Below are 14,014 nucleotides of genomic sequence, written 5' to 3'. Positions count from 1 at the left end.
TAGCTGCCTTGAGCCCGGTCTTGGCTGGGGAGGGCGGGGTATAAATAAAATTGGTTGTTGTTGTTGTTGTTGTTGTTGTTGTTGTTGTTGTTGTTGTTGTTAAAGCAATTTCCCCTATAAAATGAGCTTTTTTCATGGCATTTTCACTGATATATGCATTTCTATGCACACTTTACCCTGGTGCAGTGCTGGATTTACATATAAGGTAAACAAGCTATAGCTTAGGGCCCCACTCTCTTGGGGGCCCCAAAAAAATTAAAGAAAAAAAACCTGGAGTACATTTCTAAAACATAAGATAAAAAACAAATAAAATAGAACCTACACACAGCAACAGTGTTTTGTGTTGTGTAGGCTCCTATGATATAAGTCATGGGCCCCGCCTGCTAGCCTGCTCCTTAAAACATCACTGGTTTGCTCATTTCTATATATATAGGGTGCCTACATTCTGCATGGACTGGTTGCATGGCAACATGCGCAAATGGTCCATCAATTACCACGTAGCATATATTCAACACAAAAAACAACAATTTGTTGTTGACAAAGGACAGCTGTTGATAAAGGGCCCCATTACCTTCAGTAGCTTAGGGCCCCATCAAACCTAAATCCAGCCCTGCCCTTTTTTTTGAACACAGCGCTTAGCTAAAAAAACTGGGCTGCAAAATTCGGAGACATGTGAATTTCCAAGGCTGGCTGCGTTCTGGTCCTCACATTGTTTTGCAGGCTGCGAACCAAGTGGATTCACCTTTGAATGCAAGTCAAATCCGATTCCTCCCCCATTCCTACAAAAGCCAGCTTAATGAGAGACGAGTGCCACCTACCTGCTCGTGGTACTCTATCCCCATGCTCAGTGTATTGATGAGGATGGCGATCATAATCCCCCGGTTGAAATACTTGCTCTCCACTATCCTCTTCAGCTTGTTGCCAAACGCCTTCCAGAACCTGGCTATCCTATTCCTCTCCTTTGGCTCTTTCTTCTTCTTCCTCTTCTTATTCCTCTGCTGCTGGATTTGATCCCTCTGGTCCCCGTGCTTCACATCCTGCGTGAACTCGTAGACGCCGGTGTTGTCGTCGCCCGACTCGTAGCTGTCCGACTCGCTGAACTCGAACTCGGGGTCCTGCAGGATGCTGGCGCAGTAGGGGCAGTTCTGCAGCTCACAGTTCAGCATGTTGGCCTGTGGGCTGGGCAGTTGGCACTGCACATTGAAGCCAGACAACCTGCTGGACGTCCGACAAAGACCTGCAAGGGAAGGAGGTGGATGAGATGAATGGGAACAGTTTGGGCCTTCCTACCTGGTGGCGCTGTGGTTAAACCACAGAGCCTAGGGCTTGCCGATCAGAAGGTCGGCGGTTCGAATCCCCGCGGCGGGGTGAGCTCCCGTTGCTCGGTCCCAGCTCCTGCCAACCTAGCAGTTCGGAAGCAAGTAGATAAATAGGAACCGCTCCAGCGGGAAGGTAAACGGCGTTTCCGTGCGCTGCTCTGGTTTGTCAGAAGCGGTTTAGTCATGCTGGCCACATGACACGGAAGCTGTACACCGGCTCCCTTGGCCAATAAAGCGAGATGAGCGCTGCAACCCCAGAGTCGTCCGCAACTGGACCTAACGGTCAGGGGTCCCTTTACCTTTACCTTTACCTGGTTCTTAAGCGAGGCTTGAGGATTTGTTTAGGGTAGGGTTGACATATTTCAAAAGGTGGAAATCTGGGCACAAAAGTTGTCGAGCTATTTTTAAGGAATTTCGGCAAACTTTCAACACATGGGTTGCCATGTGTCTGTATTTCCCCAAACATTCAAGTGATTTCTGCCCAGACAAGGCTTCCGACTGCCATTTTCCAGCTATGTCCAGGAAATTCTGAACGTATGGCAACCCTAGCTGAGGGGTGCAATTTCATGAGCAGCTGGGTGTTTTTAAACCTCTCGCCCATGGGAAGAACGTGTCCCCATTTGGTCTTGTTACATAAAATTGGTTTAATTCACACTGACATGGGATTGCCTGTATGTACTGGTGAAAGGGTTTAAGTCAGTGATGGCCAAACTTGGTCCTCCAGCTGTTTTAGGACTACAACTCCCATCATCCCTAGCTAACAGGACCAGTGGTCAGGGATGATGGGAATTGTAGTCCCCAAACAGCTGGAGGGCCAAGTTTGGCGATCACTGGTATAACTGGATGATTCCATTGAAGCTAAATTAAGAGCAAATAGGGCTATCAGAGTTGCCTTGATGATTGACTGATATTGTTCTCAGGAAGTTCTGACGATAGAACGTAGCTGTTGTGGCAAATCGCCACAGACAGACCATACGCTCCATGAAATGCACTTCAACACAATACATGGTTAATTTGAGAAATTTGCTCTCGTGGAATGTGGTGGTGGCCATTGGGTGAAATGGATTTGAAGGGAGATTTCAAGACAACATTAATGGTGGTGGAAAGGTCTATCAGACACCAACAGATTTTGTGCCTTGGTTGTGGGCTCCTATTGGGCCACCCAGCTAAGCATTGTCAGAAGCAGAAGGAGTCTCTCTATTCCCATCATTCAGCCCGGACACTGAGGTCCAGCTCCGAGGGCCTTCTGGGGGCTGCCTCACTGCAAGACGTGAGCATACAGGGAACCAGGCAGAGGGCTTTCTTGGTGGTGGCGCCCGCCCTGTGGAACACTCTCCTGTCAGATGTCAAGGATATAGAGAACTATCTTATAGAAGACATCTGAAGGCAACCCTGTTTAGGGAAATTTTTAATGTTCGTTGTGCTTTTTTAATATTCTGTTGGGAGCCTCCCAGAGTGGCTGGGGAAACCCAGCCAGATGGGCAGGGTATAAATAATAAATAAAAATTTATTTATTTATCATCATCATCATCATCATTATCTAGAAGGGCTTCTCTTACATTCTTGTATTCTCAGCACCCTTTGATTCCACGACTGGCCTTCTCTCTTTGCCTGCTGAACCTAAGCCGAGATACCAAACTCTTCCCCCCCCCTTACCATGTTCTCCGACCAAATGATGGAGCTTTCCAAAAGAGTCCACATTCATATGCACCGGGCTATTGACCACAGCCACGGGAGTGGTGCCGCCACTGCTCCCGCCGTTTTTCTGCCCCACCGACGCCGGGGCGGCACCAGCCCTGCCAACGGGAGAAGGTAAGATGGTCGGGTAGTTCATGTTGCCGTGATTGGAGAGCTTGACCCCCGCCGTGACGCTGGAAGACTTGCATTTCATCGGGGGCCCTTCCACGTGGCAGTCTGCATGGTAGATGCTATGGACGGACTCCGAATCTGGAGCCGCAGAGTTCCGGAGGTTGGGGGATGGCGGCGGAAGCATGAGTTGACTTCCGGGCTTCATGACCTTGAGCTCAAGGTCGCAGATCTCGGGGTTGGAGCGTGGTCCGTGAGGGCTCCCATTGCTGATGTGGTAGTGGTGGTGATGGTGGTGGTGGATCAGGTGGTGAATGGAGGTGATGCGCTTCTTGCTCCGGCGGCCTTGGCCTTCGTCTCCGCCGCCGTTGGGGTTGACCTTTTTCCGCCGCTTGCTCTGCCAGTTGTTGTAGAGGCGCAACGTCCTCCTCTTGACTTTCCTGAAAATGTGGCAGATGTATTTGAGGAGTTCCTCGTAGCAGCTCCCCGGCTCGGAGAAGCTGGCGATTGTGCTGTCGTTTGAGAGGTAGCGGGCTCGCTGCTCTTGCATCAGCTGATTCTCCCGCTGTTTTGTTTCAGAAAACTGTGTTGCTATCACAACCAGGCACAAGTTAATCATGAAGAAAGAACCAACCTGGAAGGGGACAGAGAAACAGAGCAGTTGCAATAGCATTCTCCACCCCCATCATCCAGACACTGAGGTCCAGCACTGAGGCCCTTCTGGTGGTTCCCTCACTGCAAGAAGTGAGGTTACGGGGAACCAGGCAGAGGGCCTTCTCGGTAGTGGTGCCTGCCCTGTGGAACACCATCCTGTCAGATGTCAAGGCAATAAACAACTATTTTACTTTTAAAAGACAATGGAAGGAGGCCCTGTTTAGGGACGTTTTTAATGTCTGATGCTGTATTATTTTTAATATCCTGTTGGAAGCCACCCAGAATGGCTGGGGAAATCCAGCCAGATGGGCGGGGTAATAAATCATCATCATCATCATCATCATCATCATCATCATCATCATCATCATCATCCAGGCCAAGCTGTACTAGGGTCCAAAGCCCTGAATTAAGTTAAAGAAAGGTAAAGGACCCCTGGACGGTTAAGTCCAGTCAAAGGGGACTCTGGGGTTGCGGCGCTCATCTCGCTTTCAGGCCAAGGGAGCCAGCATTTGTCCACAGACAGCTTTCCGGGTCATGTGGCCAGCATGGCTAAACCACTTCTGGCGCAATAGAACACCATGATGGAAACCAAAGTGCATGGAAACACTGTTTACCTTCCCACCACAGTGGTACCTATTTATCTACTCCAGGGGTGTCCAAACCTTTTTCAAAGAGGGCCAGATTTGATGAAGTGAAGGGTTGTGAGGGCCATCCAATGTTGTTGACCTTTTTTGGATTGAAGAAGCTGTTGAGCTTTTTTTGAGGTTGAAACAGACTTTGGACATGTCTGATCTACTTGCACTGGCATGCTTTCGAACTTGTAGGTTGGCAGGAGCTGGGACAGAGCAACAGGGGCTCACTCCACCATGGGGATTCAAACAGCTGACCTTCTGAGTGGCAAGCCCAAGAGGCTCAGTGGTTTAGACCACAGCGCCACCCATGTCCTGAATTATTTAGGTCCAGGGTACCTTAAGGAATGTCCTGCCCATCCCATCCCAAGTTGGTCACCGAGATCATCTGGGGGAAACACTCTTAATCCAGCAACATCTGGAGGGTCTCAGACCCCCTTCATTGATGCCCACTGACCATGTCAGCCGGGAGCTGGACTCCAACATCATTCAGAAGCCATCAGGTTAGTCACCCTTGGGCATATGGCTCAAGCGGAGAACTAGCTCCTTGAAGCCTAGTGGTTCAATTCCACCTGACAGAGGGGATAGGTAGGTCCCCTTGTGTCAAGGATGCTTCCCAACCCAAGGACTGCACATGGAAGAGAGTTAACTATTTATTGGCGAAGAGGACACTTATTGTTGCTTCGGCAGTTCTGGTTATTTATGCACAGCAGTCTAGCATCTAGGCAGCTATTCCTAGGTATGCACTCTATGGAACAGTTGCAGCAACCGTGGGCTAACAGTCCCCTCCACCAGTTTATGTACCCCCCTGATGGGCTGCACACTGCAGCCAGAGACTGTGCCCGCGTGGAAGCTGCCTCTGCTCTGCCCTTTTCAGTCCCCTCCTGGTTCTGGGAGACAGTGGTGTAGGAGAAGGTGGGTAAATGCCTAGCCCTTCAATTGTCCAATCTGCCTCTTCCTCCTCTTCTTCTGACCCATCCTATGCTCTGAAGCATCCCCTGGCTCCAATTCTTGCCCCCAGGCTGGTATAGGTCCCCAAAAATCACTGCCCCCCTTTCTCCCAAGCCAGACTCTAGCCCCTCTTCCCCCGGTGCACACTTGTCATTGTCCTGCCTGTCCCTAACACCTAGCAGAAATGATACATGGATGGAATATATGCCGTAGCACCCAGATCTACGAGTTGTGTCCAACTAAGCTTCACTCAGAGCAAACTCATTGAAAGCAATGCATTGAAATACAGTCATACCTCTGAAGTCGAATGGAATCCATTCTAGAAGTCCGTTCGACTTCCGAAACGTTCGGAAATCAAACACGACTTCTGATTGGCTTCAGGAAGTTCCTGCAGCCAATCGGAAGCTGCAGAAGCCCCGCCGGACGTTCAGGTTCCAAAGACCGTCCGCAATCCGGAACACTCACTTCTGTGTTTGTGGCGTTCGGGAGCCAAAACGTTGGACTTGCAAGGTGTTTGGGATCCAAGGTACGACTGTGCAGCTATTACTTTCAAAGGGTCTACTCTGGGTACAGCCCAATGCTCACAAGATATGACAGCGCCCTCTGCCCATGCGCCCGAGCCCATCCCCATACTTACTATTATAAGTAGTATAAAATATATAAAATTGTAAAAAGAGTGCGCATCCATGACATAATACATGATGTCAACCCATCCTTCCAGAGTTATAACCTGTAGGGGGGGGAAAGAGATGAGAGGAAGAAAAGTCAAGAAAAATACATAAAATATTGCAATTGGGAATTGAATCTGCAAGTAGAGCCCCATACACGTTCACAGATGGGTTTTTACACACACACACACACACACACACACACACACACACACACAGAACTTTTTTTTGTTATTCATCTCCTCTCCCCTTCTCATTATCACACACTCCCCTCATTCACACAGCAGCCTCCCACGGGGTCCATGATGGAAGAAAAAATAAAGAGGACTGGGTTAAGATGTTTGGAGGTCCTCAGCACTTAAAAAACAGTACTAAACCCGTAAAATAAAATTTTGAGTTTTTTTTTTAAAAAAACTTTTAAAAATCCATAGATTTATTGCAACACATGGCAGGATCTAATTTCCTCGCATTATTCTGATCGACATTTGTAAGACACCTCCCTGGTTTAGGTGGGGATAAGTAATCAAAAGAGAACAGAAAAATGGGGGTGGGGGGGGAGAATAAGTTCTAGTTATCCAAGGTATTCTTCCGAGATAGAGTTCATTAATATTCTGTAACATCTCAGCAGCCAAACCTGTGGCTTGAAAAGTCTCGTTGCAATATGATGAAGCCAGATTTCCAAAAGTCAGTATCGGCAGAGCTTTCAAATACCCCAGCTTACATTTACCTTAATTTCCACCCTCCTTTTGCGAAAGAGATCCAGCCTAGCAAAGGACAAACTTTTCTGCAAATCCTCATGCTCTGCAATTTAATTGGGTGCCCTGCTCATCTCTCTACCAAGATAGCAAGTGCCCTAACAGATTATCCAGAGCTGGCGTTGACTTTGCAAATAGGTACACATGGATTAATGTCAAACTTCGGCGATCGTCTACAGCTGAAGACGCCATGGAGAGTCTGCCAAGATCTGCAGAAGCCTGCAGCCAAGGCTTTTTCCGTTGGATTATCATTGCAATAATGAGGATCCCATATGTAACCAACGGCCTGTCCTGTGGTTTCTTCATGAGTTGAGCTTGCTTGGTATTGACAGCAGAAACAGACACATGAGAAGCTGGAAGCTACAGAAGAGCAAGGCATATGTCACAGGAGTCTGCCGGTCAGTAACCACGCAGTTCAAAAATGGAGTTAACTCTTTATTAGCAAAAACACAACCGCCAAAGACTTGGTTGAGTGTCATGCCTAATGAGCAGAGCAGCTCATTCCCAGTGGTCTTCCTCCATGAAAATCAGTTCCCCCAAGCAATCTGAGACTGTGCCTGCATGCAACCACCCTCTCCTCCGCCCTTTTCATGCCTCTTCTGGTTCTGGGAGACAAGCGAGGAGGGGAGCTTGTTGCAGCAGGAGGGGGAGACAGCTATGACTCTTCACCAACCTGACTCATCTCTGCTTCTAATCCTTTCTCCTCTCCTGCTTCAGCTTCTGCCTCTGATTCTGAACTTCTCTCTGCCACAGACTCTCCCCGCTCACTAAGCCCTGTTACTTCTTCAGCTTCTGACACTTCCTCCTCCCGTCTTCCTGCCTTCTCTCTCTTACCATTCATCATCGTCCCACCACCACTCCCCTGGCTCTGAGCACTTCTTCCCTTGGGGGTCCCCCAGCTGGCTCCTCCTTCCATCCCTCTGCATTCAACCAGTCCATGACAGCATATTCCAAAACTCTTAGCAGCGGGTTAAAAAGGTAAAGGGACCCCTGACCATTAGGTCCAGTCATGGCTGACTCTGGGGTTGTGGCGCTCATCTTGCTTTATTGGCTGAGGGAGCCGGTGTACAGCTTCCGGGTCATGTGGCCAGTATGACTAAGCCGCTTCTGGTGAACCAGAGCAGCGCATGGAAATGCCGTTTACCTTCCCGCCGGAGCGGTACCTATTTATCTACTTGCACTTTGCCGTGCTTTCAAACTGCTAGGTTGGCAGGAGCAGGGACCGAGCAACAGGAGCTCACCCCATTGCGGGGATTCGAACCACCGACCTTCTGATCGGCAAGTTTGAGGCTCTGTGGTTTAACCCACAGCGCCACCCGCGCAGCCTCTATTGACCTTTCTGTTCAATTCACATTGCAAATCCCAAAGGGGAGGTTTAAACCCAGCAACAGCAACATCCTAAAATTCAGGGGTTGGAGAACCATTTTCATCCCAAGGGCCACACCCCCTTTGGGGCAAGCTTCTGAGGGCCACATGCCAGGAGTGGGTGGAGCCAGAGATAAAAGTGGGTGGAGCAACAATTGCAATTTTTTCCTTACTTCAGTAGACTAGTTGTATATATAATATCCACAAACACACACCCTTTTCCATCCTTCATCCAGACAAGCAAGAGTTATTAGAGTTCAAGGACATGCTCTCTTACACATCAAATCTTCCTGAGAGGCCAGTCATCTTAAGGATTGTTCTGTCCTCTTTTTAAATGGGTTTTTAATGTCTCTATGTTGCAGTACACTGCCCTGATATTTTATGGGAGGGCAGTACATAAACGCTTCCGCACGGCGTTTTAAAAATCTGATGAGTTTCTTAAAACACAGTTTGAGTTTATCACCTGCATTTCTATCCAGGAAAATAGCACTAAGCCTCCATCTCAACATGAAATGCTTAATAACTCCTAATCTCAATTGGTTTAATTCATTTAATTCATTGCTTTCAGGCCAAGGGAGCAAGCGTTTATCCACAGACAGCTTTCCGGGTCATGTGGCCGGCAGGACTAAACCGCTTCTGGTGCAATGGAACACAGTGACAGAAACCAGAGTGCATGGAAAAGCCATTTACCTTCCTGCCACAGCAGTACCTATTTATCTACTTGCACTGGTATGCTTTCGAACTGCTAGGTTGGCAGGAGCTGGGACAGAGCAGCGGGCGCTCACCCCGTCACGGGGATTCAAACCGCCAACCTTCTGATCAGCAAGCCCAAGAGGCTCAGTGGTTCAGACCACAGCGCCACCCGTTCTGCACTGCAGGGGGCACCACAGCAATGCTGTAGAATGAACCAAGAGAGGCAGGGCTGTTGAATTTTAGAGTTGCACAGGGCGTCACTGAAATTTGGGAGCCCAAAGTCTACCATCCCCGCCCCCCCCCTGAAACACAGCTCAGTGCTCTCCCGAACCTCAGTGGGTAATTTGGCTCTCACAAAGCCTCTAGGCGATGCACAGCCTCAAAGGAAAGGCACAGAGAGGCTTGCAAGTGACTTTCTTCCTTCTATGCTGCTCGGGAAATGTGCTCTGGAGGTACCCGTTAAAAATGCATAATTGTCCTTGCCACCGCTACGGTTAAATATTTGAACAAGGGGAAAGAGGCTTTAATTAAACGGTGAACTAACAGTGTACTTGTGTTTTCAATCTCCTTTTAGTCGTGGAAAAGGCAAGCCGAGGACTTAATTAACACCGCGAGAAGCGAGCTGTGTTAGAACTTGTAAGGAAAAGAGAGAGAGAGAGACGCTTGTTAATGTGAGCTGTCCCCAACCCGGGTGGGCTGTACGTGGCTTCTGTTTCCTGCATGGCAAAAGCACTGGGACTGATTAAAGGAATAGCAGCAGGTGGTGCTTCCCTTAAATCAGGGAAACTTGGGCCCGGGACGTGGAGCTGTGCAAGGAAGGCAGGGACCAGGACCTGGGACAGGCGGGCAGCGTCAGAAAGACCTGCTGCCCCAGCTAGGCGTTCACCACTCACTGGGGCAGCTATGAAGAGAGGGATGCAGGAGTACTCCTGACACCTCTCTGCACCCATAACAAACTACTGCTCCCAGAATCCTTTGAGGGAAACAAGTGGCATCATAATGCTTTAAATGTGTGGTGTGGATGCAGCCAGAGACCCCTACCTTATGGAGTATCCATTCTAAAACCAATCCCCGAAAAGAGTGATTGATAGTTAAACAACTCTGGGAATAGTAGCTTTGTAAGAGGAGTAGGAAGAGGACGTGGGTGGCGATGTGGGTTAAACCACAGAGCCTAGGACTTGCCAATCGGAAGGTCGGCAGTTTGAATCCCCATGACGGGGTGAGCTCCCATTGCTCGGTCCCTGCTCCTGCCAACCTAGCAGTTCATAAGCACGTCAAAGTGCAAGTAGATAAATAGGTACCACTCTGGTGGAAAGGTAAACGGCGTTTCCATGCGCTGCTCTGGTTCGCCAGAAGTGGCTTAGTCATGCTGGCCACATGACCCGGAAGCTGTTTGCGGACAAACGCCAGCTCCCTCGGCCTATAGAGTGAGATGAGCGCACAGCCCCAGAGTTGGTCACGACAGGACCTAATGGTCAGGGGTACCTTTACCTTTAAGAGGAATAGGAAGGCCTTCTAACAACTCTCAGCACCTTTAACAAATTGGGGGATTCTCTGGGGGAAGCCACAACTATTTAAAGTGCAACCATAGTGCTTTAAATGTGCAGTGTGAATGTGGATCTCGACCAGCATTCTGTTCTCACAGTGGCCAACCGGGTACCTCTAGGAAGCCCAAAAAAGGACGTGGGTGCCACTGTGGTCTAAACCACAGGGTGGGTGCCACCACCGAGAAGGCCTTCTGCCCTAAATTGTAGGGTTGTACACACACATTCTGATTTGGGAACCCATTTGGGGTCTGGATCAGTCCAGACCAGTTCTGACCCATCACAGAATCGAATGTGGATCGTTCAGGGTTTCTTTTGTTTTTTGTGTTGCTAAGAGGGGTTGTTGAGGTCTTTTTTTGAATCTTTATTTTAGATCTTGTAATGATTTGTGTGGAAATTGTTCAGTCTAGTTGTGTATTTTTAAATGTTTCATTTATTGCTTATGGCTACTTTTGTGATGTTGTCGTTACGTATTTTCTTCATGTTGTGAAAATAATGTTCCATCATGCATCGTATATGGGGAAATTGCTCTGCAAACATGTGTACATTAGGCCAAAATGTGTATCTTAGGAAAACTCAGCATTAAAATCCTGATTCATTTTCACGAGGGCTTCTTCAAATATATAAAAGGATGTCATATAGAGGAGGGAGAAATGTTGTTTTCTGCTGCTCCAGAGAAGCGGACACGGAGCAATGGATCCAAACTACAAGAAAGAAGATTCCACCTAAACATTAGGGAGAACTTCCTGACAGTAAGAGCTGTTTGACAGTGGAATTTGCTGCCAAGGAGTGTGGTGGAGTCTCCTTCTTTGGAGGTCTTTAAGCAGAGGCTTGACAACCATATGTCAGGAGTGCTCTGATGGTGTTTCCTGCTTGCCAGGGGGTTGGACTCGATGGCCCTTGTGGTCTCTTCCAACTCTATGGTTCTATGATTCTATGATTCTTATTAAAACACCAACTGCAAACTGAGGTGGAGATGTTGAGAACTGAACTTGATATCAGGAAGTTGAGAAACCAGAACCACGAGCTTCATCTGTCCATCTCTCCTGGGAGGATCTTGACTTAGAAATAAAAGGTTCTATGATTTCACATGGTTTCAGTGTCAAGGCACTGCAAGTCCACCCTTTGCTAGCGTCTGAGCAATTAAACCACTTCCAACCTTCCCTGCAGAATTCCTCTGCCATTCAGCACCCGTATTAATGCAACACGCAGTTGCTTCAATCCACAGAGATAAAACTGACTAGCGGCACCGACTTTAATTTTGCTTTGAGAAAGCAATTTCGGGCGAGGTTATGCAGCAAACCGGAAATTGGCTGCTGGAGGGGGAGAGAGACGCCAAACAGATTCAATTAAGATGATTGGCAAGCCAGTCCTGGAGGGGGAAGCTGCCAAACTCCATCACAAACTGGCGCTGGGGTGAGCAAAGGAGACTCTGCCCCCCAGGGGTGGGGAAGGAGAAAGGATTGGGCACTCTGAAAGTTCAGAGAAAGGGGCAGCTGTCCGCTGGAGTATGGAGGTAGGAGGAGCTCTGAGATGGCTGTGGAAGATGGGAGAGCTGGGAGAAAACTAAAGCAGGGAGAGGAGGGCAGAGGGCAAAAGACAGAGCTAGCGGTACAGAGTACCCATTACAATTGGTAGGGTGGAAGGCAGGAGGGCAACAGTAGGTGGCGCCAGAGAAATGATAGGCCAAGCTAGAGCCAATCACAGGAAGATCAACTACCGTATTTTTTGCACCATAACACTCACTTTTTTCCTCCCAAAAAGGAAGGGGAAATGTCTGTGTGTGTTATGGAGGGAATGCCTATGGGTGGCATGCCTATGGATTTTCCTCCTCTAAAAACTACATGTGTGTTATGGTCGGGTGCGTGTTATAGAGTGAAAAATACGGCAATTCTAGTTTTGTCCTCCTCCTCCTGCCTGCTAAGTTCTACAAGGAGGCCACATTCACACCATTCATTGAGAACGCTAGGCTTCCATTTTAAACAGTCATGGCTTGCCCCAGAGAATTCTGGGAGCTGTGGTTTGTTAAGGGTGTTGAAAGTTGCTAGGAGATCCCTCCTTCCTCTCCCAGAGCTACAACTCCTGGAGTTCCCTGTGAAGAGGGATTGATTGTGGAACCACAGCTCTGGGGGGCAGTCCCCTGACCAACCTCAGAACCCTTAATTTTTAATGTCTAATGTTTTACAATTTTTTATGTGCTGTAAGACGCCCAGAATGGCTGGGGGAAACCAAACCAGATGGGCGGGGTATAAATATAATAATAATAATAATAATAATAATAATAATAATAATAATAATTAACTATAGCTCCCATCATTCTTTGGGAGGAATTCATGACTGTTTAAAGTGGCCTTACTTTAAATGTATGGCCTGAGACCCAGGAGGAAGAAGCTGATTGGCAGCTGGCCTCGGTCCAGTATACCTGAAGGAGCGTCTCCACCCCCATTGTTCTGCCCGGACACTGAGGTCCAGTGCCGAAGGCCTTCTGGTGGTTCTCTCCCTGCAAGAAGCCAAGTTACAGGGAACCAGGCAGAGGGCCTTCTTGATAGTGGCACCCACCCTGTGGAACGCCCTCCCACTAGATGTCAAAGAGAAGAACTACCACCAAACCTTTAGTAGACATCTGAAGGCAGCCCTCTTTAGGAAAGCTTTCAATGTTTAACAGACCACTGTATTTTAATACTCTGTTGGAAGAATGCCCAGTGTGGCTGGGGAAACCCAGCGAGATGGGTGGGGTATAAATAATAAATTCTATTCTTCTATTCTATTCTGGGGGCTGGCTGGGGGCAGGCTAAGTTTGGTGGGGTGATGCCCCATAGACGCCAGTGGACCTGGAGTATAGATCTAAGGGGCTACAAAGCCCCATAATTTATGGGTAGGTAGGGACCACGCTGGTGACCCACAAACTCCTTTGAAACAGCCAGAACCATTACACCAACGCTATCTAGTAATACATCATTTTGCTAGTGCTCCTAATGATGTGTAAGACGCTTCATAATCACTCAGTAATTATTATGAATGAGTGAGAGAATCTATCCTTAGCTGGCCTCCTCTGTTCCTAGGCCCCTCCCGCTTCAGGCGACTCCTTCCCTAAGCTGCAATGCCTCCGTTTCCCTCTGCTTTACTCGAGCAGCTCAGTTAACAGCAGCTAAAATGAGGATTTTTGGGGGGATTCCGCTTTAAATGGATTTCTACATGGAATTTGGTGATTCCGACCCAATCAACCTTTTCCCACCTCGGACAGTACCTTGCACAAAGGGCTTGATGGTGTCAAAGTTTGCATGCATTTTTAAAAGCCTAATTACATGCAAAATTGATTATATAATTTGTGAAACTTTAATAAATATCTTATAAAAAAATAATTACATGCAAAATGATCATTGGAAGAAACAAAATATGATTTAATCCTTTTTTAAAAAAAGGAAATTGGAAGGGGAGGGGGGAATTGAAAGAAGCCTGATGTTGACCTTGTTGTTTGCCAGTATGTCAAGGGCTGTCAGAGACCATGTTGAGGAGGGCTGCACAGATGAGGAATGGTTGGAGCCTCCCCCTCTCCCTGATCAGGATTCTGAATCTTCCCAGGAGCAGGAGGACAGTATAGATTTGGAACAGTGGTTCGCAGAAGGGCAT

General features: G+C 48.1%; 2 protein-coding genes across 4 annotated transcripts in view; one reads left to right on the top strand and one right to left on the bottom strand.

The window, feature by feature from the left end:
* The window catches only part of CACNA1H (calcium voltage-gated channel subunit alpha1 H), a 384,808-nt gene that overhangs the window by 126,206 nt on the left and 244,588 nt on the right, over nt 1-14,014 (bottom strand). For all 3 annotated transcript variants that reach the window (XM_082199567.1, XM_082199569.1, XM_082199568.1), the window contains exons 8-10: nt 5,997-6,089; nt 2,976-3,759; nt 819-1,237 (exon numbers count right to left, since the gene is read on the bottom strand). In XM_082199567.1, coding sequence (XP_082055693.1) covers nt 819-1,237; nt 2,976-3,759; nt 5,997-6,089 — 1,296 coding nt within the window. The remainder of the gene's footprint in view (nt 1-818; nt 1,238-2,975; nt 3,760-5,996; nt 6,090-14,014) is intronic.
* The window catches only part of SLC5A10 (solute carrier family 5 member 10), a 514,359-nt gene that overhangs the window by 386,435 nt on the left and 113,910 nt on the right, over nt 1-14,014 (top strand). The window lies entirely within an intron of this gene.

The sequence above is a fragment of the Podarcis vaucheri genome (assembly GCF_965113315.1).
Source record: "Podarcis vaucheri genome assembly, chromosome: 14".
Classification (NCBI taxonomy): domain Eukaryota; kingdom Metazoa; phylum Chordata; class Lepidosauria; order Squamata; family Lacertidae; genus Podarcis; species Podarcis vaucheri.
The sequence above is the reverse complement of the archived record's forward strand: the minus strand, read 5'-3'. Positions and strand labels throughout refer to the sequence as shown.